The 25,042-nt window shown below is 38.2% G+C and overlaps 1 protein-coding gene across 1 annotated transcript; it reads left to right on the top strand.

Moving 5' to 3' along the window:
• Positions 1-10,711: 10,711 nt before the first annotated feature.
• Positions 10,712-11,140, top strand: LOC149535983 (aspartyl protease family protein 2-like). Its single transcript, XM_089806199.1, has one exon. The coding sequence runs from the start codon at positions 10,712-10,714 to the stop codon at positions 11,138-11,140; it is 429 nt and encodes a 142-aa protein (XP_089662325.1).
• Positions 11,141-25,042: the final 13,902 nt, after the last annotated feature.

The following is a 25,042-nucleotide window of genomic DNA, read 5'->3' as shown; positions in this document are numbered from 1 at the left end:
GCATGGCCCAGTTGGCTCATTGAGCCTGTTAACTGATCGATTCGATGGATGTATGAATCATGAATGATGGAAAATCAAAATTTTTGCCACAAATCCGACGGTATGATTGATTGCCACCAACTTGGAATGAATGCTAAGCACATAATGACACTCCATCCATCCGGTCCATCCATCTACCATGTCAGGGAATGTTGCGGCGTCATTTCTATCTTCTCTAGGCTCTTTCTCAGAAAGATATGAGATTTCTTGGTATGCAAACCAGGATTCAATCAGATCTCCGATTGGATTCTCAGAGTGGAAGTTAATGCCAGTAGGTGAGAAGTGAATGTAATGCAGAAATCTTCAGTTATGCCTGAGCTATAAAGGCAATTTTGTGATCTATTCTTAGGGTTGACTCTTCCTGGTTTTCTCTGCTACTGCTTGCAGACTTGTAGTGTAAAATCCCTTTGTCTCTGAGCCATGTAATATCCTGTATCATCTCTTTCAGCCATCAGTGTGCATGTGTATCACTTTGCCTCCCATTGGTGTATTGTTGAGATCAGTGATCTGCATACTGTATCTATCTTTGGCCTATTGGATAATATACAAGTGAAATCTCCTTTTCCTGGTGTCATTCAATTGGTTTTCTAATTTGTATGTGACTATTGATCAATATAAGTCTAGACGTGTATGACTTTTGTATATTACCCTAGTTTTGTAGTGCATATATGGGTTGGAATGAGTCTAAACACTCTGTTTTGGTGCATCACCACCTTAGATTAGACTAGGTAGATTTTCTTTAATGCTCTCTTTCTTCCTTTCCCTTCTGAGAATAGATAGGTGCACCCTGACAGTAAGAGGAAGCCGACCTTCTCCGAAGACTCAACCTCGTAGTTCAAGTCCCATAGCTTGGAGGTTGTTTCCATGTTTCACTAGGTTGTTCTCGCGCTTAGGCCTTGGACAAGGGTGCAAACCTAAGTGACAACAGTTTTTGGCATGCCCGGTGGGACTTTATATCAAAAGATTTCAGGTCTACTGGTAACAAGAAGAAAGAATTCTAGAGATAAATGCTGAAGAAGTAGTGTTGGCTTCAGTCTTCAAGCCTTTAAGAGGTTGGTTCTTCAAGTACTTGGTGACTCCGAACATCAAAGAGTCTAGTTCTAGACCAAGTTTGCAGTAATTCATGCCTTGGACTGAAACAAGGGCGTCTTCTAGAGGTAAATTTCAATATCAAGAGCTTTCTATTTCAAATCCTAGGAGAAGAAGGACTAGAACTTCATTATCACCAGTTAGGGGTAGAATAACAGTCAATATACCTATAAGATATGTCTCTACTCCCCCTATCGTTCGAACTCAGCCTAGATTGCCATCAACACTCATCAATAGAACACTTGCTTATATGGCACACCCTTGAGTTCATGCTTTTGCCACCTTTAATGGTGGAAGTCCTCTATTGTTAGCCCAAAGACATGATATACCAGTATCTGCACTAAAAAGCATACCTGCTTTTACTGGCGAAACTTCTATTTCTCCTTTAGAGCATATCCAAGAAGTAGCAAATGTCTGTAATATTCATGGTATTACAGAAGATGATGTTGCTGTCAGACTTCTAGCCTCATCTTTAAAAGGAAAAGCATTACAGTGGTATAAAGGCTTAGCTCGTGGTTCCATAACTGATTGGGATGGACTAGGAGCAGGATTATGCAAACATTTTGAGGATAAGAGTGACCATTTGTCACTATTAGAGCAGCTAACTACAATAAAAAGAGCCCCCCATGAGTGTATGACTGATTTTAACTACAGATTCCAAAAGACATGGGATAGAATACCTACTATAGTGAAACCTACCCCTGGTAATGCCTTCTTGCATTACCTTAGAGCTTTTAACAGTGATATTTCCACTACAATCCAAACTATGGGAGGAGATACATTACCTAATGCTTATGAGACAGCCATAAAAGTTGAGAAAATTCTAATACAAGGAGGAAAGTTGGCCCCAAGGCCTCCTATGCCTTTCTTTCCTGATGTTCCCAACCACCAACCAGCGATAGCCCCTCTTCCTACAACTCCTACGTCACAAGCCCTTACTCCAATCCCCCAAGCTTCCACATCCTCAAACGGAATAGATGAACTCAAGGAAATGCTCCAAGGTCTAGTGCTGAGCACAGACAAAAGAGAGAAGACCCTAGATAAAAAATTACAAGAGTAGGGGAGGGAGTTGAAGGACCAAGGGAAGAGATTAGAGGATAGTTTTTCTTTAATACAAAAGATGAGTAACAAGGTGGTGGCCTTAGAAAGGTAGCAGGCCCAAGGTGGCAAGCCTCCCTAATTGCAATATCAGTCTCCAAGTGGTGGTAGGCCTCCTAATCAGTGGAATAGCTCTTTTGATCAGAATAGGCAGAATAGTCATGCTTCTGCTTCAAGCTCAAATCAGAAAAGAGCTATAGTCCCTCAAAATAACTTGGCCCAAGACCAAGATTTTTGTCCCTCGTGTAACTATTCTTATACCTACTGCCTATGTCAGAAAGCAGAATCTTATTTGGCCCTAACTGTCCAAGAGTCCACAGTAAAGCAATCACACAAGGAAGATCATCCCAAGGAGGCCTCATATGTTCAGAGGCAGGGTGATTGCTCTTTTATGAATCACCAGATGGAGGAGCATTGTAATGTAAACCAGGATTTCGTTGCTCATAACACAAGAAGCAAGAAGAGAGCTATGGAACATGCTGCTCCTCCTTCTCCTAAGCCGGCCTCAACTTCAAGTGTTATACCTAACACACAGACAGCGAATGAGCAAACAAACACTTCACAACAGCAAAGGCAAGGTCCAAGAGAGGAGAATGCAAGTGATCCCTATGTTACTCCATCTCAACCTCTCATAAGTGCAGCTCCCAAAGTTTCTACCAAAATTCCTAACGCACCATTGAGTGTGGTAGAGCAAATGAAGAAGACCAATGTAAACATTTCCATGTGGGATGCTGTTGCTACCATACCAATGCAGAGGAAGATGCTGCAGCAAGAATTGGAAAGGATTGAACCCAAGGATCAGTCATCTACCATGGAGAGTGCCACTAGTTTAGTACAACCAGCAGGAGATGTGGAGGCAAATAAAAAGGTTAGACCTCCTCCATTTTATGTTTCTCTGATTATAGGGGGCAAATTAGTCCATAATTGCATGATAGATTCGGGGGCTAGTAGCTCAGTAATGCCTAGGTGTGTTGCTAATGCTTTAGGGATGAAATATGAGCCCATTGTTAGGGATGTGTTACAACTAGATGGGAGTACTGTCAAAACTGTAGGCATCCTTAGAAGTGTGGAAATGGCCCTACATGCATGCCCTAGTTGTACTATGATTCAAGACATATCTGTTGCTGAGGTTAAGCCCTTTTTTGCCATCTGTCTTTCAAGAGACTTCACTGCTCAAATTGGTGGATTCATATCTTTTGATTGGTCTTACATGTCATTTAAGACCAGATATGGGGCCAATGCTTCAATAAGAGCAGAACCTCAAACCCTTCATCACACTGAACCCTACACTCCCAACTTCATCAATATGAATTGCCCTATCCTAGAGATGGATGAAAATGACATAGTAAATGAGCCTGTCACTTCCATAGCAGAGATTCCCGATTTCTTCTTGGATGAGTGGGCAAATGCATGTCAGTTTGAGCCTATGTTAGAAACTCTTGAGACAAGTCTCAGTACATATTGCATAATAGAGAAGGAGGTGCAAGTTCCTGACCTTGTTGGAGCTAATGATGACATAAATGGAATATGGAGTATGTACTTTGATGGCTCAAGGAATAGAAATGGATCAGGGGCTGGTGTTATGTTGATCTCTCCTGCACAAATAAGATACTACTTCTCTTTTAGGCTCCAATTCAGTTGTACCAATAATGTGGCCAAGTATGAATCTTTGATTCAAGGTCTCCTACTTGCCCAAAAGAGGGGAATTCAAGCCTTGAAAGTATATGGAGACAGTGAGTTGGTAGTGAACCAAGTGAGAAATCAGAATATCACCAAAAATGGCCTGCTCAAGTCTTACAAACACAGGGTCTGGGATTTGCTTGAGGGTTTCAATGCATTTAATTTTCAGAGCATTCCTAGGAAAGAAAATAAACATGCTGATAGACTTGCAGCAGTGGGTGCATCATATGATGTGCCAGGGAATCTTGAGGAAGATAAGAAGCAACAAATAAGGGTAGTGGTAAGGCCTACTGTTCCTGATAATAATACTCATTGGCAAGTGTTTGAGTCTGATGAGCAAATTGTGAGCTTCTTGCAGAATGAAGCAGAATTTTCAGAGAGAAATCAGTCAAGACTACAAGATCAATATGATGATCAGATCATTCATCTCAGTTCCAACAAGCTGCTCAAGGGTCTCATTACCTTGGAGAGTGTCTTTAATCCTGATGATCAGTCAAGGGATAAAGGGATGAATCTAGCTGCAGAAAAGGATGACCATGCCCCAGTTACTATTGCTGATGGAAAATCTCTTAACATGGGGAAGGTATGTTCTGAAGCTGAGCAAGAAAATTTTATTCATCTATGTCAAGAATTTAGTGATGTATTTGCTTGGACGTATGATGAGTTAAAAGGTTTTGACCCTAGTTTGTTTCAGCATACCATAGATTTGGTTGATAGGGTCAAACCAGTAAGACAAAAGCAGAGGCCAGTAAATCCCAAGATTGAACCTTTGATGAGGAAAGAGCTATCCAAGTTGATTGAAGCTAACATAATTTTTCCTATTAAACACTCATCATGGGTGGCTAACCTTGTCCCTGTGAGGAAGAAGAATGGAGAAATCAGATTGTTTGTGGACTTTAGGGATCTCAATCAGGCTTCCCTTAAGGATCACCATCCTCTTCCTTCTATGGAGAAAATTATGTCCAAGGTCAGTGGGTCAAGGAGATTCTCTTTTCTTGATGGGTTTTCTGGTTATAACCAAGTGCTGGTTAAAGAGTCTGATAGATACAAGACAGCATTTACTACTAAATGGGGCACCTATGCTTATTGCAAAATGCCATTTGGATTAACAAATGCAGGTGCCACATTCCAAAAGGCAATGGAGGTAGCTTTCAAAAGATTAATTGACAAGTTTGTCTTAGTATACCTTGATGATATAACTGTGTATTCCAAGAATGTGGAAGATCATCTTGATCATTTGAGACAGGTATTTCTAAGATGTAGAGAGTTTTGGGTTTCTCTCAACCCAGCCAAATGTGTCTTTGCTACAAACCAAGGAAAACTATTGGGACACATTGTATCTAAAGATGGATTAACCATTGATCCAGAAAGAACAAAAGCAATACTTGCCCTTCCTCTCCCTAAACACAAGAAAGGGCTGCAAAGTTTCCTTGGTAGGATAAATTTTGTAAGAAGGTTTATTCCTAATCTTGCTACCATGGTGAAACCCCTTACAGCCATGCTCAAGAAAGATATGGTCTTCTCATGGACCAAGGAGGGGAAGGAGAGTTTTGAAAAGATCAAGGCAGCCATAGCATTGGCCCCTACCCTCATGAACCCAAATTTTGAGAAAGATTTCATCCTCTACACTTTAGGTGGTGAGTCAAGTATCTCTGCTGTCTTGACCCAAACAAATGACAAGAATGAGGAGCAACCCATAGCCTTCTTTAGTGAAGGGCTTAAGGAATATGAAGATAAATATAGCTTTGTTGAGAAGCAAGCCCTTGCAGTCATTAGAGCCTTGAAGAAATTTAGACACCTCTTATCCCACAATAGGATCCATTTTTTGGTGCCCCATGCAAGTGTAAAAGACTTCCTGTTAAGCAAGGACATCAGTGAAAAGAGGGCTGGATGTATCACTAGGGTAATGGAATATGATGTTGATATTCAGATTACTAAATTGGTAAGAGGAAGAGGATTATGTAAAAAAATGTTATCAGATCAGAATTTAGATGAAGAAGTTGCCATGGTAATAGCAGAGCAGCAGGAGGAAAGAAATGTTGACGGTCCAAGGAGCTGGATAAATGACATGAAGAATTTCTTATTAGGGAATGGATACCCTCAGGGATTGGACAGAACCAAAAGAAGACAATATAGACTGCAGTCCATTCCTTATGTTGTAATTGATGGCATCCTATTCAAAAAGGATTTTAATGGGACCCTATTGAGATGTATTGAAGAGGATCAGGTTGAGAGGATGATTAAAGAACTTCATGATGGCCCTGATGGTGGCCACTTCTCTGCAAGAACAACTGCCATGAAGATCACGAGGGCTGGTTATTATTGGCCATCTCTGTTCCATGATTGTCATAGGTATGTGAGAAAATGTGAGAAGTGCACTTTCTTCTCAGGCAAACAGAGACTTGCAGCTCTTCCTCTTCATCCCATTCAGGTGGATCAGCCCTTCACCCAGTGGGGGTTGGATTTCATAGGCCCCATTAATCCTCCATCTAGTGCAGGTCATAAATGGATCTTAGCTGCTACCGATTATTTCACTAGGTGGACAGAGGCAGTTGCCTTGAAGGATGCTACAGAGCCATCAGTTGTTGAATTCCTTGATGGAATTGTATCTAGGTTTGAAGCTCCTTCTACTATCATCTCAGATAATGTGAAATCTTTTGTTGGAACCCAGATTTGTGCATGGGCAATGAGTCACAATATCTATCTAAGCACATTATCAAATTACTACCCGCAGGGTAATGGTTTGGTTGAATCTTCCAATAAGAATCTGATCAGAATCATAAAGAGAACGATAGAAGACAACCAGAGGGCCTGGCATAAGAAGCTAAGAACTGCTCTATGGGCTGATAGGATAACGCCCAAGAGATCTATTGGGAATTCACCTTTTGTGTTGATTTATGGTAGGGAAGCTAGACTCCCAATCTCATTGGAGTTCCCATCCTTGGAGTTGGCTCATCAGCTGGAACTGGTTGAAGATGATGCCATGTCAGTAAGAATGGCAGAACTAATTGAGTTGGAAGAAAAGAGAAACAAAGCCATGAAAACTCTAGAGATTCACTAGCAACAGATGAAGAAGAGTTTTGACAAGAAGGCAAGGGCCAGAATCTTCAGAGAGGGAGATTTAGTTCTCAAGTGGGACTCAGACAGAGCAAAACCAGGAAGGCACTCCAAATTTGACCCATTATGGAGTGGCCCTTATTTGATCTCCAGTTGCAAACAGGCAAATGCATTCCAACTGAGCAGACCTAACGGTGAAACTCTGCCCATTCTAGTCAATGGGATCCATCTAAAGCCCTGTTTCTGAAAGGATTGTGGATCTATGTACATAGTTAATCTAGTTTCCTTCTGTCTGTTCCTATTTTTCAATGAGTGCGCGTGCACAGGGTTTCTCTTTTGAATCGCCAGTTTCCAAAGTTTTGACAGCCTCAGGTCACGGAGGAGGTTCTGTTCTTTGTTTCTAGTCACAAAAACAGAGCTAGAGCTTCAAGGTCTTCAATGTTTTTATTTCCTCTCAGGCGGGTTAGGGTTTCTTGTAGCTCTCAATTCCGTGCCTTCCAGGTCCTTTTCTCGACCCTGTAGCCCAATGGAGTTTTTTGCAGGCACTGGTCTTATGCATTGAGCAGGCTCATGCCCCCTGTGAGTCGCCAGAAATGTTATCATTCATTCACCCGCCAAAGTTTCTCTTCCGTCAGATTTCAGAAGGATCGATGGTCGGCGCAATCTCGTCATCGGAAGTTGCACGGGAGATAGTATTAGCGACATCGCGCCTAATTGACGCATGTCCGGTGGGTTCGGTGTTCGGCGGGTCAGAAAGTTCCTTGACGTCAGTGGGCGCCATGTCGCTATTGCATATCAGCCAGAAATTTCTGATGGCGACATAGCACTCGGCACGGGCAACGAGTTTTCACGGGCCGGAAGTTCCAAAGACTGGCGAGGCGCCATGGCGCCAACGAAAAACCAATGCATTTTTCGATGGCGACATAGCACCCAAATGAAAAGTTCATCACGGCGAAGAATGACCAGACAGGTGGGTTCCGACGGTACTCCGCATGTATAGTTTGTCAGCCCAGCATCACGGCGATAAATCAAAAGTAGCCATGTGTAACCAGGCCGGAGTCTTTGTCAGCACAGCTAACACAGTCAAAGTTTATGATCTCCACCGTCGGATTGGCTTGGATTGACGGTAAGCGCCATCGCGCTATGGCGGAGTTGCGCGAGAGTTATGACAGCGACATTGCGCCCTGGTGACACATGTTAGGTGGGGCCGTGTCACAAGGCGATGCCAGGTGTGCTAACATGGAGGATGGAAACACGAGGTACGACGAGTCTTCACGATCGTCAGACTTGGTTGCATCGACGGTCAGCGCCATCTTGCTATGGCAGAGATGCATGGGTTTTAACATGGCGACATAGCGCCCGTGCGCCACGTGTCCTGGCGGGGCCGCATTTCATGTCGCCAGATGCAGTTAGAGTTGGATGACCGACAAACCAATGAACAGACGCCATGTATCAGCGGGCCTGGCGAATCACGAGAGAAGGAGGGCCACGGAAAGGAGAGTCTGCGACCGTTAGATTGGAAAGAGATCAGCGGCGGGCACTATCTCGCCATGGAGGAACTACGCAGATTTTACAATGGCGAGTTAGCGCTTGGAGGACACGTGTCCTCGCGGGTCCAATTTTTGACATGGCGGTTAGCGAGCGGTTGTGGTTAGATGATCGCCAAGGTGGCGTAGTCAAGTTGAGACCTTTAGGTGCTATGGCGCTATCGAGACCTTCGAAGACTTTTTCGATAGCGACATAGCGCCCAGTTGCATGGAAAGGGTGGTAACGCCCAGTCAGATGTAAAGAGACTGCCAGGGTGGTGAGATCGAAGGTCTGATTGCTCTGCATGGCCCAGTTGGCTCGTCGAGCCTGTTGACTGATCGATTCGATGGATGCACAAATCATGAATGATGGAAAATCAGAAGTTTTGCCACAAATCTGATGGTATGATTGATTGCCACCAACTTGGAATGAATGCTAAGCACATAATGACACTCCATCCATCCGGTCCATCCATCTACCATGTCAGGGAATGTTGCAGCGTCGTTTCTGTCTTCTCCAGGCTCTTTCTCAGAAAGATATGAGATTTCTTGGTATGCAAGCCAGGATTCAATCAGATCTCCAATTTGATTCTCAGAGTGGAAGTTAATGCCAGTAGGTGAGAAGTGAATGTAATGCAGAAATCTTCAGTTATGCCTGAGCTATAAAGGCAATTTTGTGATCTATTCTAAGGGTCGACTCTTCCTGGTTTTCTCTGCTACTGCTTGCAGACTTGCAGTGTAAAATCCCTTTGTCTCTGAGCCATGTAATATCCTGTATCATCTCTTTCAGCCATTAGTGTGCATGTACATCACTTTGCCTCCCATTGGTGTATTGTTGAGATCAGTGATCTGCATACTGTATCTATCTTTGGCCTATTGGATAATATACAAGTGAAATCTCCTTTTCTTGGTGTCATTCAGTTGGTTTTCTGATCTGTATGTGACTATTGATTGATATAAGTCTGGACGTGTATGACTTTTGTATATTACCCTAGTTTTGTAGTGCATATATGGGCAGGAATGAGTCTGAACACTCTGTTTTGGTGCATCACTGCCTTAGATTAGACTAGGTAGATTTGCTTTAATGCTCTCTTTCTCCCTTTCCCTTCTGAGAATAGATAGGTGCGCCCTTACAGTAAGAGGAAGCCGTTCTTCTCCGAAGACTCAACCTCGTAGTTCAAGTCCCACAGCTTGGAGGTTGTTTCCATGTTTCACTAGGTTGTTCTCGCGCTTAGGCCTTGGACAAGGGTGCAAACCTAAGTGACAACAATTATTTTGCTAACTAATTGGTTAAATTAAAAACAAATATTTGTTAATTAATTGACCACTTTTGGAAACAACTATAAACTGACTTGGTTAGTGTTGTTAAGTTGTTTTAATCTCAACCGTTGATTGTAAATCAATCTCGGCCGTTGGTTTACCAACAGGAGTAGTATAAAAGGAGGTCAGGGGGGCATTTGGAGAACATGAAGTTTGGAAAAATGTTTGCAGTGTTAGCAAACAAAGGGCGCAATGTTAGCGTGGGGGTAGCAGTGGGGAATTTAGCGAGATAAATTAGGAGGTTGTCAAAGTTCAGCCAGTAAGAGGCAAGGAATTTTGTATCTCTTGATTTGTTGAAGTTTAATATAATTTCTCATCTGTGGAACTGGTTTTCCCTTAGGGGTTTTTCTCAAGACAATTTCTCCGAAAATATTAAGTTCATTGTGTTGCACATTTCTTTCCATATTTTATAAGTGAAGTTGCAGTTGTGTCATTTTTTGATATTATCTAGAAATTTATTTTCAGCAGTTTAATAATCGTTTATGATAGGAGATTAATAATCAGTGACTGCAATAGTTAAATTTTTCACAGACAATTCTCCTACTGTCTTCCCAACTACCTGTCTGTAACTACAAAAGGGTCACTGAGTTTAGGGATTCCATCCTCTGTAAAAGTGTTCACACCCATGCTGAAAGAGCCCCAGTTCGCTTCAAGTGCGTACATCTTGGGACTGGAAGGTGTTAGCGTGGGAGGCGAATGATAATAATCAGTGACTGCAATAGTTAAATTTTTCACAGGCAATTCTCCTACTGTCTTCCCAACTACCTGTCTGTAACTACAAAAGGGTCACTGAGTTTAGGGATTCCATCCTCTGTAAAAGTGTTCACACCCATGCTGAAAGAGCCCCAGTTCGCTTCAAGTGCGTACATCTTGGGACTGGAAGGTGTTAGCGTGGGAGGCGAATGATTAAATGTTTGCAGGTGTCTGGTGCTCTGCCAACAATAACGTATATTGACAATGCCGTGATGGCTACACAACTAGTGAAACCCGTGTACGATGCTCTGCGAAGTTCATTCGAGCAAAAGATGAGGACACATGCACCAGCTGTTGAGCTCACCTCGCCATTTGGAGAGTTTCAACCTTGCTACCAGTTATCCAGCGTAACAGCTGTGAAAATCCCAACTATTACTCTTCATTTCAAAGGCAACGCCAACCTCGATATCCCAGCTATGGGAACTCTACTTCAAGTTGCCAAAGATGTTGTGTGCTTCCCCATTTTACCCTCTGCAAATGATGTTGTCCACATCATTGGGAATGTTCAGCAACAGGGTATTACGGTGGCTTTCGACAATGCAAACAATAGGGTTGGCTTTGGCCCTGGTTCATGCTGAGAATCCTTTAATACAATGTAATTGCTCTTGTCAACTTCGGTAAATAAACAATAGAGTACCGTGTCATTGTACTCATCAATTAAAAAGTCACCACATAAATTATATCATTACACTATAGTTTAAGGCATATGTTTGGGACGAGATTTTACTTTTCTCTTAAATATTCATTTATAAATTTTCCTATATTTTGATTTAATTAATAAAAAGGAAATTATAACAAGAGAATAAGAAGACTATAAAAGTAGGTAAAATTAAGCTTCAAGGGAAATTCATTAGATCAATTGTTGCACTATAGAAAGAAGATGGAACTAGTTTTATAAATTTAGCTTGGTACAACTTTCCTGAAACATGTTGCATGAGTAGTCATTTGACTTTCATCCACCATACCCAAGTACATAGCTACACTTTGTAAACTTTATTTTGTTCTATCTTGAGGAAACTTATCTTGAGTGCGAAACAGGAACTGTTGGATGTTTGAGCAGGAAATAGTAGAAGAACTAGTGGGTAGAACCTTCCACCTTCATCTATTGTATTGTGTGCCCTTTGCCTTAGATGAGTTGAATTTTACCAACAACAAGGTTTTGCTTCCAACCCATTGTAAATTCCTAAAATTAGATGTAGACTCTATTCAAGTTAACCTTCCATAATATAAATACTTTTTCTACCCACTCTAAAAATATGCTTAAAATTAACACAACCAATAGAACAAAAATATGCATTTGGCCTCTCTTTTGGTTTCTTCTTGCTATTGGAAAGGACAAGGTTTGTAGAGGAGGCCGTAAGCTACATATTTCAAATGGGAAGAAGGAAAACAGTAGCCTATATTTTATCATATAAACTCTAGAGTACACATATGAACTCTAGAGCTTACATATGATGAGGATTTTTAAAATATGTGTAAAACAACAATTTCACAAATAATACTTATAGTAAACGTTCATCTATAATAAAAGTTCATGCGAATATTGGATGAGATCCTTGAGTAATACACAAAATTGGTATTAAGTCTCCTAACTTCAACATAAACATTCTTTCTCCAGTCCAGTCTCAGGAATAATAGTTGGGCTTCATGTGCAGTGCATATGGAAATAACATACATCCTACCAGTAGTCATTAATTTTTGGCAGAAAATTAGGCAACAACGTGTTGGAACTATTTTATCATGGAATCTCAATCATTTTTAATTATTGATTAGTTCTTTTATATTTTATTATTTATTTATTTTGTATGCTATTCTACCAATTATTATTCATTTGATTTGAAAATTTTCTATAAATATTATGTCTTTTGAAAATACATGTAATATTTCTAACTTTTTAATTTATATATATTAATTATCTATTGAGCGAATCAATTAGAGTATTTTATGGAGATATGCTTTTGAATAAAAATTATTTGAATCTGTTTATCTATTCTAAATTTTCATCACATATATTATCTATTATTGAAAGTATGTTACATTTGGTATATTGTAATGATATAATCAACAATTTAATATTTCATACTTTTCGAGAACAATTATTAATATTCATTTTAATTATAAATATATAATATTCATTTTAATATATAATTATTCATTTTAAAAGAGGTGAATAGTTGGATATGAATATGAATGTATGTGCGTCAAAATGGGAGATTTTTATATGGTGCACAAACATAGCACAACTACAAGGAAAATGCTTGTTTAAATGCCCCATTTGTGTATAGTGGTATAGTCTAAAATAGTTTTATGAAACTCCAAAATGGTTGGTGGAGGCTTCAAAACATAAAAGACATCATCTTATAAGGGAAATATACAAGCCACAAATGTGAATTTCCTCTTCTATGATCATAGACATACCACATTTTCCCATGGTGAATTCAGATGTAGCCCAATGGTATTTAGATGCAAACACAAAGCAGCAAGCAACAAGGATATGAGTTCTTATAGGATGAAGTGTTGTGGCTTAATCATTACCCTTTACGAAAGACAACAACTACAACCTTTGTGTGTTCATTCAAGTTCATGAAACTTAAAACAAATATGGTCAATTGCCTCAAAGAGACACCACTTTGTAAGGTGCGATGATGTTTTCTTTGTCAAGAATCCACATTAAAGTCATAGATGGCCAGGTTCAAGTGAAAGTTTAGAGTAAGGTACCAAAATTCAGTAAAGGCATGAAAGAGTTTTTAAAGATGATTACCCCTATGGAAGAATGATCGAGACATATGGAATGATCAAGACATATGTCAAATATAATTAACCTAATGAATAATATTAAAAAATAGGCTCTCTAGTTACACTTCTTGCTAGTTGATTTTGAAACAATTTGAAGAAACAAAACCTCTATAGGAAGATAAGCTTACATGTAGATTGAATTTAGGATGGTAGTGACATGAATTGGAAGAAATTTAAAATGTAATAGAGATATATGTATTTCATGCCTTGTTTTCTTTTACTTACAGAAAAACTTTCATGTCTTTTCTTAGGATTACCTTCAACTGTTATAGTTAATGACTTTTAGGTTCTCGAACCCAGAACTTATATAGGTATGGCACTTAGTCTACCCTCATTGATTCTTAATTTATACTAGTAATTGCACATTTTTCCTTTAAGCAGTACAGACATGTATAAGCAAGTATTCCAATATTAGGATCAAGAATAAGCTTCCTTCTTATGCTAATATCATTGGCATGTCTATTTCATGTAGCAAACCATGGCAGGGGAACCAAAAAACCATAGAATGATCCCTACCCAGTCATGCAATCAACACATTGAAGCAAGATCACCCAAAGCAACACCTCCTGCAAAGTCGAAAGCAGATGAAGAACCAATGTTGGATAACATAATACTTGCGCAAGTTATCAAATGCTTGAAATTTTAAGGGAAAAAAATATAGCTCAACCAATCCAATGTCTAGAGGTGGCAAAGAAAACTGACTCACAATGCTAAGGGAAAACCCTCAGCCATTAGGGACTTCCCCTTTAGCTGTGGGCACAATTCTTGAATACTTTCTAAGGAGACAATTACTAAATACAATAGAGTCCATAGTCCCATCAAAACAAACTCCAACATTGACAAAGAAGAAGAGCTTGAAGAGGAATTTGAAGAAGAGATTACTTCATCAAAGTTAGCACCAAATTGAACTACGTTTACCAAAATGAAGAAATATTAGTCATCACTTATGAACACTTTTTTCTCAAAATCTATTTCCAAAACAAGACTATGTCTTCCTAATAAGCATTGTATTCATCCCAACACTAAATGGTTAAATGCTATGGAGGTCTATTCTACTATGGCTTCCACCAAAGTATTGATTCCTTTCATGTTGATGTTGTTAGTAGAAACCTTCTTCTAATGTATTCATGCAAAAAAAGAATTTACAAGTAAAATGGTAAAATTATTAATTTGAGCTGCTTAGCAATATCCTCATTTATGACATGCCTTACTTTTGTATAGATGTCCAAATATGTCACTCAAAAAATCTTGCTCACTAATCTACCATAGATTTCAATCTAGAAAATTAGAGATCCTCTGCAGACAATGATTTATTTGTATGAGAATATATTCCATGATTAATCCTTACAATGACTGAATCCATCCTTGACCAAATATTTTAGTTTTTCTATGTTTATTTAAACCCAACTTAGTGAATATATCTTTTAGATGAAATAGATCCCCACTCTGCCACATTTTTACTTATTCAAATTAAGAACAAATTCAAACATTCTAATTGACTGAATCAACAATGACTAATCACATATGAGCTAAACTTAGTTTAAACTTTTACTATGCAAGATAAATTGGCAAAAACTTAGATAAACAAGGGCTATGTGCAGCTCTAGTTCAAACATTCTTATTGACTGACTCAACAATGACTAATCACATTTGAGCTAAACTTAGTTTAAACGTTTACTATGCAAGATACATTGTCCAAAACTTAGATAAACAAGGGCTTTGTGAAGATCGAGTTCAACATTCTAATTGATTGATTACTCACTACTAGTACCATCTCCAAAAGGCTCTCTGAAATAATATCCAGTGTGATTAATGCAAAGCTAGAGCCGAAGAAAAGAACATGACAACCATAACATATGTGCTTTTGATGAAACATTTTAATTTTCTTGTATAATCAATGTTAGATTGATACAATTATATTGATTCCTACTTACCAAAAGAGATACTAACTTTCTTCAATTCCCTATTTGTTACAACCATTTTGAATGCTACAACCATAATCACCATGAAAAGTATATCAAACTTAAGAGTACAAATATATTCTCCTATGTGACAAGTTAGGTTCATTTAGTTTTTTTGGTTGTTATCTATCCTAACAGTTAATTTATTAGTACAAAATAAATTGTAATCAAATTAATTGAGTGGTTTTCTAGAGGGATTTCTATTTGTTACTACAAAATTAGAGATAAATACAATTACTTTGGATACAAGCCAAAGGTATTTGGATGGATATTGTTATTCTTGTTACTATAATTATAATTCTATTTGCTTATATATTGTCATAGGTCTAGTGCTCTTGACTAAAAAAATATAATAATTACTACATTATGATTGTTTGTTGATGTAAAATTCCCTTTCCCAAGCTAGCAATATTTTCATTGTATAGGGGTTACAGTGCTCGTTATGAAACAAGCAACCGTGCTTTCATATTTTTCAAGGTACTAAATCACTTGTCAACTGATCTTGCCAAATTATTCTATGCTTTTTTCTACCATTGGGACCATTATCATATTATAGGTGCTCACATTCCTTATGTTCATCTATTTCCTTGCTATGTTTATGTGGCTTCCATAGCGACAGTAAAAGAAGGAAAACTATTTGAATAGTAAGTTGGCATCTACAACCAATAGGCAAACATGTTCCCAAGTATCTCTCACAAAATTGGACACACCCCTAATGACCCAATTACAGTGAAGACATATAGACCACATGACCAATCAAACATAATATCAATTGATGAGGCCCTTGAGAAAGTGCATTGCTTTCATATTAATACATTCAACTTCAAAGTTGGTGATTGCTTGTTTGACACTTTCCATGTTTTACTTCATGGTCAAAACATGCCAAATGAACTTTCCAATGCGATTGTCAACCACTTCTTGCATAGGCTTCACAATGGTTGTGTTGAAGCTTTCGCTTCTTAGGAGAATGAGTTGCATCCATCAATGCTTTATGACTTACATAGGATTCAAGACAAACAAATGTACCTGCGTAGAATGAGGTGTAATGTCCCCACTTTAGCAGTTAAATTAATTTTTTATAAAGTCATTAAATAAATTAAAAGGTGACTTTATATTTAATTAATTTAATTAATTATTGTATTGCAAGGAGAAGCTTCTAGATAGTGCACTAATTATTGGAAGGGGTGGAGCCTCTAGTAATTTAATTTTCTAGAAGTACAATTAATTATTGTATTGCAAGGGAGGAGTGTCTAGAGAGTGCATTAATTATTGGAAGGGGGAAGCTTCTAGCACTTGCAATCAATTAATATTTGGTTTCCTTCTAGAAGGGTGAAGGAAAAGGATAAATAGGGGTGAGAGTCTCATTGTTTAGCATCAATTTTTTGTGAATAAAATTTGATAAGAGCTTGGATGTGTAAATCAAAAATCTTTCCTGGCAATAGAGGATGTTCATCCTCTCTTATAACATTCTAGACGTCATTCCCTTAGGGTTTGGCCATTGGAATACATTGCTATGTACTTGATTTTATCATTGTGAGAACTAATATTATTTCAACAGCGGTTCAATCTTCAATTTGCATAAATTCCTTCTTTCTCATGTTATGTGGATTGAAACCTATGCAAAGACATTAAAATTGCTTTCAGCAATTGGTTTAATTCTTGGGCATTTCCAAGGTGCCCATTACAGTAGTATTAGAGTTGTTTCCAAGGTGCCCATTACAGTGGTATCAGAGCTTGCTTACAAAGTTTTTGACGAAGTTATACTTGGTAGGTGGCCATTACAGTGGTATCAAAGCCATTATAGTGGTAAATACCCACTACAGTGGCATCAAAGCCACTACAGTGGTATCAGAGTTGCCTATTTTAGTGGTATCAGAGCTATAAGTCCTACCATCCTGTGGAGGTCTTATAGGGAATTTGGAATAGTGAGATAGAGGGAAAAGTGTTTGAAAAAATGCTAAGACGGTTACTGGGTACATTAGAGGTGGGGCAGCGTTTGCAACAGAAGCATAATAGGCAAATGGATATGATGTTGCAACTTATGGCTAGACAGATGGGCATCAATATTGAAGATTTGTATGTTGCTCCAGTGCAGGAGGTAGTTGATTCCTCAAGTGGGATCAAGACACATATAGAGCTACCTAGATATGATGTTGGTGATGTGGGCATTTCAGCAGAGTCAGTAGATGTGGGTTTATGCTCTAGTATTATTGATTCACAATCTGGTGTTGAGTCATGTCTGTAGAGTTAGGAATACACATATGAAGCTTTGTGAGGAGATGGTGATGCAACAATAGTGGGATTAGGAGAATGCCAGGATATTGTCATATCAACAGCCACTTTTGTGTCAATTGAACCATCCAATGACGGTTTTAGGATTATGCATGTAGTGGTTGATGTATGTTCTAATGATGGCGCACATGTTGATTATGAGTTTTCATCAACTACAAATTTGGTTAAGTTTTTTGTTGCAGCAGTTGGGAAGAAGAGATTTCATATATCTTCTATGGAGCCGCCTTTTAGTGACATTTTGACTTCTACATCATTAGCTCAAGTTTTGGGTGCTAGGCTACAGGACATGTGGTTGGTCTTGATGATGTTGGTTTGCAGTTGGTTTAGTGTTGACTAGGATGTCACATACTACTTCAATTGGGATCGAGGTGGAGGTTGGAGTTCATTGTGTTATTTTAGATTAAGGTAAAAATAGGTTTTGAAGGGGCCCTGAAACCCTTTACATCAAAAAGAAAGATATACCATGAAGCCCTACCAGGTTTTAAAAGGACTTGAAACCAGCTAAACAACTAAACTAGGTTTTACTGGGACCTAAAACCAACAGATGTGTCCAGAAAAAGCAACCAAAAAATACACTAGAACCTGGAAAATAAATAGACTGGAAAGCAAAGCAACCAAAAAAACCTCCCAGACCAATAACCAGCGAGCCAGTGCCACAACGCACTTACCACCACAAAATAACCAGTCAGAATAGGGGAACTTAAGATTTTCATTTTGATTTGAAGTTTCCCTTATGTGACCGAAGGTTCATATCTAAAGGGGGAGTAGAAGGCTTAGATCTCTTACTCTTAACTGCTATCCACCCATCCTTAATCTTTGCAGCCTCAGCAACCCAAGCCTTAGAGGAAATAGAACAGTGGAACCCAAGGGGCGCCGAAGCTGCACCAATCTCCCTATGAGAATCAGATGACAACTGGCTCTTAGGAAGAGAATCTGAAAAAGGGGTAGAGACCACCTGCTCTACCACTGGCTCCAAATGAATGCCAGGAGAGACCTCAGCCACAAAATCCACAGAAGTATCCAAGGATTGTTTCATCGTATAGTGCTCAGAAGAGGCCCTTGACCACCAAGAAGGTGGTCGCCTTGATTTAGACTTCCCATCAACACACCTAGCAACAATGTGACTAGTCAAGTGGCAATTCTTGCAACGAAAGGGGATACCTTTGAAATCCATTATTTTTGTCCAACAACCCCTCACAGAATCCAAAAAAATTGCCTCAGGGAGGCCCTTAGAAACATCCAACTCAACAAGAGAATGCACACAGGACGAGTGGAAAATACCGGACGTGTCAGAATCCACATATAAGAAATCACCAATAGCATTCCCAATAGTTTCAAAAACTAAATCATGCCAAAGATGTATCGGGAGATTCGGAAGTTGGACCCAGATAGGGAACTTGTTAAAGGACTCTAAAAGTGGATCGAAATCCATATGCCATGGTTTGGCCATAAGTGAAAAGTTGCCCTGCCAGGAAAAACTATTATGACACAAAATAATCTTCCTGTCATTAGTACTTTCAAACTTAGCTATAAAGAAGCCTTTTACACATGAAAAGATGTGCATATTATTGTCTATAAGTGGCACCAATTCTTGGAGATCTAGTCATGTAGTTCAGCAAGTGAGGGCCAATAACTTTGGAAGCGAAAAATGGCAACAAAAGGGGAAAGCTCTTCTGCCATGTGGAAAATATCTTCAACTAATTTTGGGTCAAGAGAAACATTAATAGGCTTTAAAGCACTTACAAACATCACATGAGAGGGCTCAGATGAAACAACATGAGGGAGAGCTCCATGAATACTGGCTTTGAAGGTAGCCACATTTGCAAAAGTCCTTCCCATCAAACCAAGAAACCCTAAACGAGGAGCAGGAGACCCAAGAATCGAACAAAGGGAAGAAGCCCTATCTCCACCTACAAAAGAAGCCGAGCGAAGTACAAACAGAGCCCTAACCCCATCCGTAGATCGATAGGAACAGAGACCTCTGCATTACCGAGCGTTGAAGCAATAGGAGCGCCATGAGCGGGAGATCCAAAATATTGAACGGGAGATCTAGAATTTTGAATGGGAGCCATGAGCAGGAAAGTAAATCAAGGAGTTCATTGTGTTGTTGGATTTCTTGAGGACAAGCAATTTCAATGAGGGTGGATTGTAATGTCCCCACTTTAGCAGTTCAATTAATTTCTTATAAAGTCATAAAATAAATTAAAAGGTGACTTTATATTTAATTAATTTAATTAATTATTGTATTGCAAGGAGAAGCTTCTAGATAGTGCATTAATTATTGGAAGGGGTGGAGCCTCTAGTAATTTAATTTTCTAGAAGCACAATTAATTATTGTATTGCAAGGGAGGAGTTTCTAGAGAGTGCATTAATTGTTGGAAGGGTGAAGCTTCTAGCACTTGCGATTAATAAATATTTGGTTTCCTTCTAGAAGCGTGAAGGAAAAGGATAAATAGGAGTGAGAGTCTCATTGTTTAGCATTGGATTTTTGTGAATGACATTTGACAAGAGCTTGGATGTGTGAATCACATATCTTTCTTGGCAATAGAGGACATTCATCTTCTCTTGTAACACTCTAGACATCACTCCCTTGGGGTTTGGCCTTTGGAATATATTTCTTTGTAATTGATTTCATCATTTTGAGAATTAATATAATTTCAGCATTGATTCAATCTTCAGTTTACATAAAAAATCTATTTCGCCCGTTGGTTCAATTTTTTGGGAATTTCTAGGGTGCCCACTAGATGAGGGTTTTGGCAAGAGAGGTCAACAAACATGGTGAGGTAGGCCTCTGGGGTGAAATATTCTGTATACGATGGCTCACACATTGGTTGAACATCTCCATATGTGTTTGATCCTCAACCTAGAAAAAACATATTTGCATTTCAACGAAGACTCATCTCATCTTCTTATATCGATACTTTTTCATGATGCTAACCCAATAGCTGGCCACTATGAGCCCATTTTCTCAAGAGTGGGCACACCTATTGAGGTCCAAAAACTGCAACTAGTACTCCCAGACATAGATTGTGATGTATCCACCACTTGGGACATAATTGTGGATGCATTTAATAGACTTGGCCTCAATCGACTTCTGACATTTTCCACTTCATGTGGTGAAAGCATGTTTGCTGCCATAGCTTTCTTGCTTGAAAATTGATTTGATGTAATATCTTTACACTTGTTTCTAGCTCAATCGTTAGCAAATTCACTAAAATCAAGTCACAAATTTGCATTGTAATGTTTCCAAACTATCCAAAACCTTCCACAATGCATAACAACAACCTCGTCGAATTGCAGTTGCTTCTATCAAGGCTTGGACTGCCATATGCTAAAACTGGCATAGAGGGTTATGAATTTTTCTTATTATGGATTTCACACACATTTGATGCAACTATACATGTATGGCAAGAAACTCCACCACATAAAGCTTATGTATTTAGCCACTGCCCCAAATCAAGAGAGCTCATCAACTTTATTTGCTTTACAACAAACAAAGGACACTATCATTACGAACCACTTCAAGCAACTGAACAATTGCTAAATAACATGAACAGAAGCCCAACCATGCCAATTGAAGTTATGCCTGAGACATGCAGTAAAGAACTCAAACAAATCTTACTCAACATGTGTTGAAAACATAAACGTTTTGAAACAATTTACAACAAAAATGAATACAAGTCATTCATTGTGAAAATTGGAAGTATCAATACGCAATATGGAAATATACCAAACATCCATCGACAATGTTGATGGCAATAGAATTAAAACCATAATTGGATGAAAAAAGTCATGCTCACAAATGAAAAGAAGATGTCCATTCTATAAGACAAGACCATGTCATCGACCCAAAAAAGAACTCCACTCAAATCCAGAAGAAAACACAATCGAAAAATCTATTAACCAATACTTGAAAAGTATTAAGGAAACTCGTACACAATCATGTACTTTTTGTGAGATGTTATGTTTCCAAAAAGACATTTACACAATCGACTCAACATTTATTCATGCTTTGTCCTTGTTGCTAATTGATACACGTGAATAAAAAATTCCATTAGGTCACCCCATTTGCAGGAAATGTGCAAAAGCCACTACAATTGGCAAGATCTCATCTTTTACAACTCCTTGGAACATTAGGCATAATAACCATATTGATATTGTTCACTTCTTGACTACTTTAGAAGAAAGAGTTGTCTCCCTTCACATTGCTTTTGCACAGATTAGAGAACTAGGACACAAAAGAGCACAATGTGGCTTGAACAGTACAATCATCAATGTCCCTGTGGATTTTGACAAGGTCCGAATAGCTCTTCCTTGGAAGATTGATGAAACTAAAATAGTAGCAGTGAGGTTAAAACATAAGCTACAATATGAAAATGCATATGGGCAAGGCAATGTTAGGCCTTCTTGTGTGATGAATGCTTTAACAATCCTATCAAAGACTCCCTTATACATACAAGAAAAATTTCAATCAACAAAGATTGGGAAGTCCTTTTTGTCAAAAAAAAAGAGCACAACCAAGTGGAAGTTGAAGCTGAAACAGACATGGATGACACCTTGTCTGACTTCGAAGATGAACCTATTACTGAATCACTCATACGGTGGTTCAATGATCCCCATTCAATCAAATACCTAGACACAACTATTATTGATATTGCACCATCATAAGGGTTTAAGCCTGTAAGCATATTCCAATATGTCTACTCGGAGGAAGTGAATTTCCCTTGCTTTTCTATGGTTTTCCATGACCAAAGGACATAAATAAAACATTTACCTATCAAAAAATAGCAAAGTGGGAGCTCATGCATAAGGAAAAAGACTTTGCAACCCATATATCTAATATTTTCTTTAAAGCCATAAAAACAATTATTCGCCAAATAGCTTCATTATAATGGGTTTGCATACAAAAAGTTGAACTAAAAGGTAGAACATTATGTGCTAGAGATGTGTGTAATCCTAATAATCTAGAGAAAATATTATGATCCCCCTTAGGGTTTAGATCCCTAAAAAGCATTCAAACATTTCCTGACTATTTGGAATACACTTGAAAAAAAATATTTGCTATGATAAGACAATTGGGGCCTCCAACCTTCTTCGTAACGTTGACTAGTGTTGAAAACCTTTTGGAGCCATTGTGCAAAGTATTATGATATCCCTGTATTCTAGAACATAGTAGACACAATGAAACTATAGAAGATAAAGACTTAGACTTTGGGATTAGAAAAAACCCCGTGCTATGCAATTGCTACTTCAACCATAGGGTCAATGCATTCCATAAGATGATGTTGAAAAATCCTAAATTGTTTGGCAAAGTGTGTGTAATGGGCACCTACCGGTTATAACTTCGTGAAACACTTTGCAAGAAAGCTCTAATACCACTATATTGAGTACACTGTCAATGCCCAATAACTGAACCAACTAATGTCTTTGCATAGATTTCAATCCACATAACATGAGCAAGAAGGAATTTATGCAAATTGAAGATTGAACCTCTGCTGAAATAACATTAGTTCTCACAATGATAAAATCAAGTACATAGAAATGTATTCCAAAGGCCAAACCCCAAGGAATGACATCTAGAATGTTACAAGAGAGGATGAATGTCCTCTAATGCCAAGAAAGATATGTGACTCACATCCGACTCACATCCAAGCTCTTATCAAATGCAATTCACAAAAATTCGTTGCTCAACAATGAGACTTTCACCCCTATTTATCCTTTTCCTTCACCCTTCTAGAAGGAACTATAACATTAATTAATTGAAAGTGCTAGAACCTTCCTCCTTCCAATAATTAATGTACTCACTAGAAACTCCTCCCTTGCAATACAATACTTAAATGTGCTTTTAGAAAATTAAATTACTAGAGGCTTCCACCTTTCCAATAATTAATACACACTCTATAAGCTTCTCCCTTGTAATACAATACTTAATTAAATTAATTAAATATAAAGTCACCTTTTAATTTAATTTATTTAATGACTTTATAAGAAACTAATTTAATTTCCTTTTATGCTCCACTTAGACTTTGGAGAATGTGAAGGCTAAAAGTTGGGGTCATTACAGTGTGTGACTACTTTTTTGTCACTAAATTTCAGAGTCAAGGAAATGAACATGTGCATACCATGCTTTGATAAGAAAATGCACCTGTATATGGGCATTGTAAAGACCATGAAATAGAGCACTTTGTGGATACATATGTCTCATGTGATTCCACATTGCTCAATGAAACTCTTATGAAAATGCAAACACACCATCATTCACAAACATGCAAAAAATACAAGACCTCTAATTTACTTTTTCCTTACCTCCTATGAGGAGGAAAACCATATTGCAGCCCTTGCCAACTACCAATGGGGAGCTCAAAGATAGGGCAAAAATATTCTTCAAAGAATTAGAAACAAAACACTATACAAGAGACATAACTTTTGATGAGTTCCTTCATGCATTTCAACTAGAAGAAGTGGACTACCTTCAAATGTTACAATCAACATTGTCACATAAAGTTACCTTGTTAAAATGACATCCTACTGATGTATGGATCAACGTATTCTCTATAGAAGTGCCACCATTATGGTTTGCAAATAAAAATATGCAATTCATACTAGATGCATATGTTGCTACATCCTATTGTAGCTCGTACATGACTAAGCAATATACGACACTATCCCTTGTATTTTGTTAGTTATAGTTACGAGAGAAAAGTACTTATGCTTACAACGAGAAGCCCCAATACATATGACAACTAGGGAACAAATTACTAAACTACTAACGAATGTTTAGTCATTAGGTCATCCACATTGTTCTCTCATTGCCATTAACTCGAAGTTCAAGGAAAATTGTTTTCATCAATATTGCACCTCTAGAGAATAGAATCTCAATGCTAAAATGGCCTATAGTATTAGCTAAAGAAAAAGATGACTTAGAAAAGATCATGTGTGCCTCTGTAGTTGAAAAATACACACAACGCCCATAAATATTAGAAAGCTTGTCATTAGCTGAAGATATAGCATTCTACTCTTCTAATTAAACACAACCACGTAAAAGAGAAAAGCCATTGATGATATGATATGTAAAATACAATCCTCATATCGATTCTGAAATTTTAAATTATCTTCACTATTGAAAAGAGTTTTATTTTTGTAAATGATACAAGCCAAATTTAATGTTTGTAAGTATAGTTTCGCTGTATACAATGAAATACACAACATAACATTAAGCTACCTCACATTTTCATCTTAGCTTGCACCAATAGAGTTGTATTGAATAATGGACAATCCTTTATTGAATAATGGAAAATCCTAAACTAGAATAGTTTGAACAGTTTTTAAGTTGCTTTTTAAGTTGAAATAAAGCAACTTGGTAGGACATCTAAATTTTAAAACCTTATCAGCTATGGAGAAGATGGTAACTGGTTTACCTAAGTTGAATAA

The sequence above is a fragment of the Cupressus sempervirens genome, chromosome 10, assembly GCF_028749045.1.
Source record: "Cupressus sempervirens isolate cs-2001-9-10 chromosome 10, ASM2874904v1, whole genome shotgun sequence".
NCBI lineage: Eukaryota > Viridiplantae > Streptophyta > Pinopsida > Cupressales > Cupressaceae > Cupressus > Cupressus sempervirens.
Note: the sequence above shows the minus strand (reverse complement) of the source record. Positions and strands in the feature narration are given on the sequence as shown.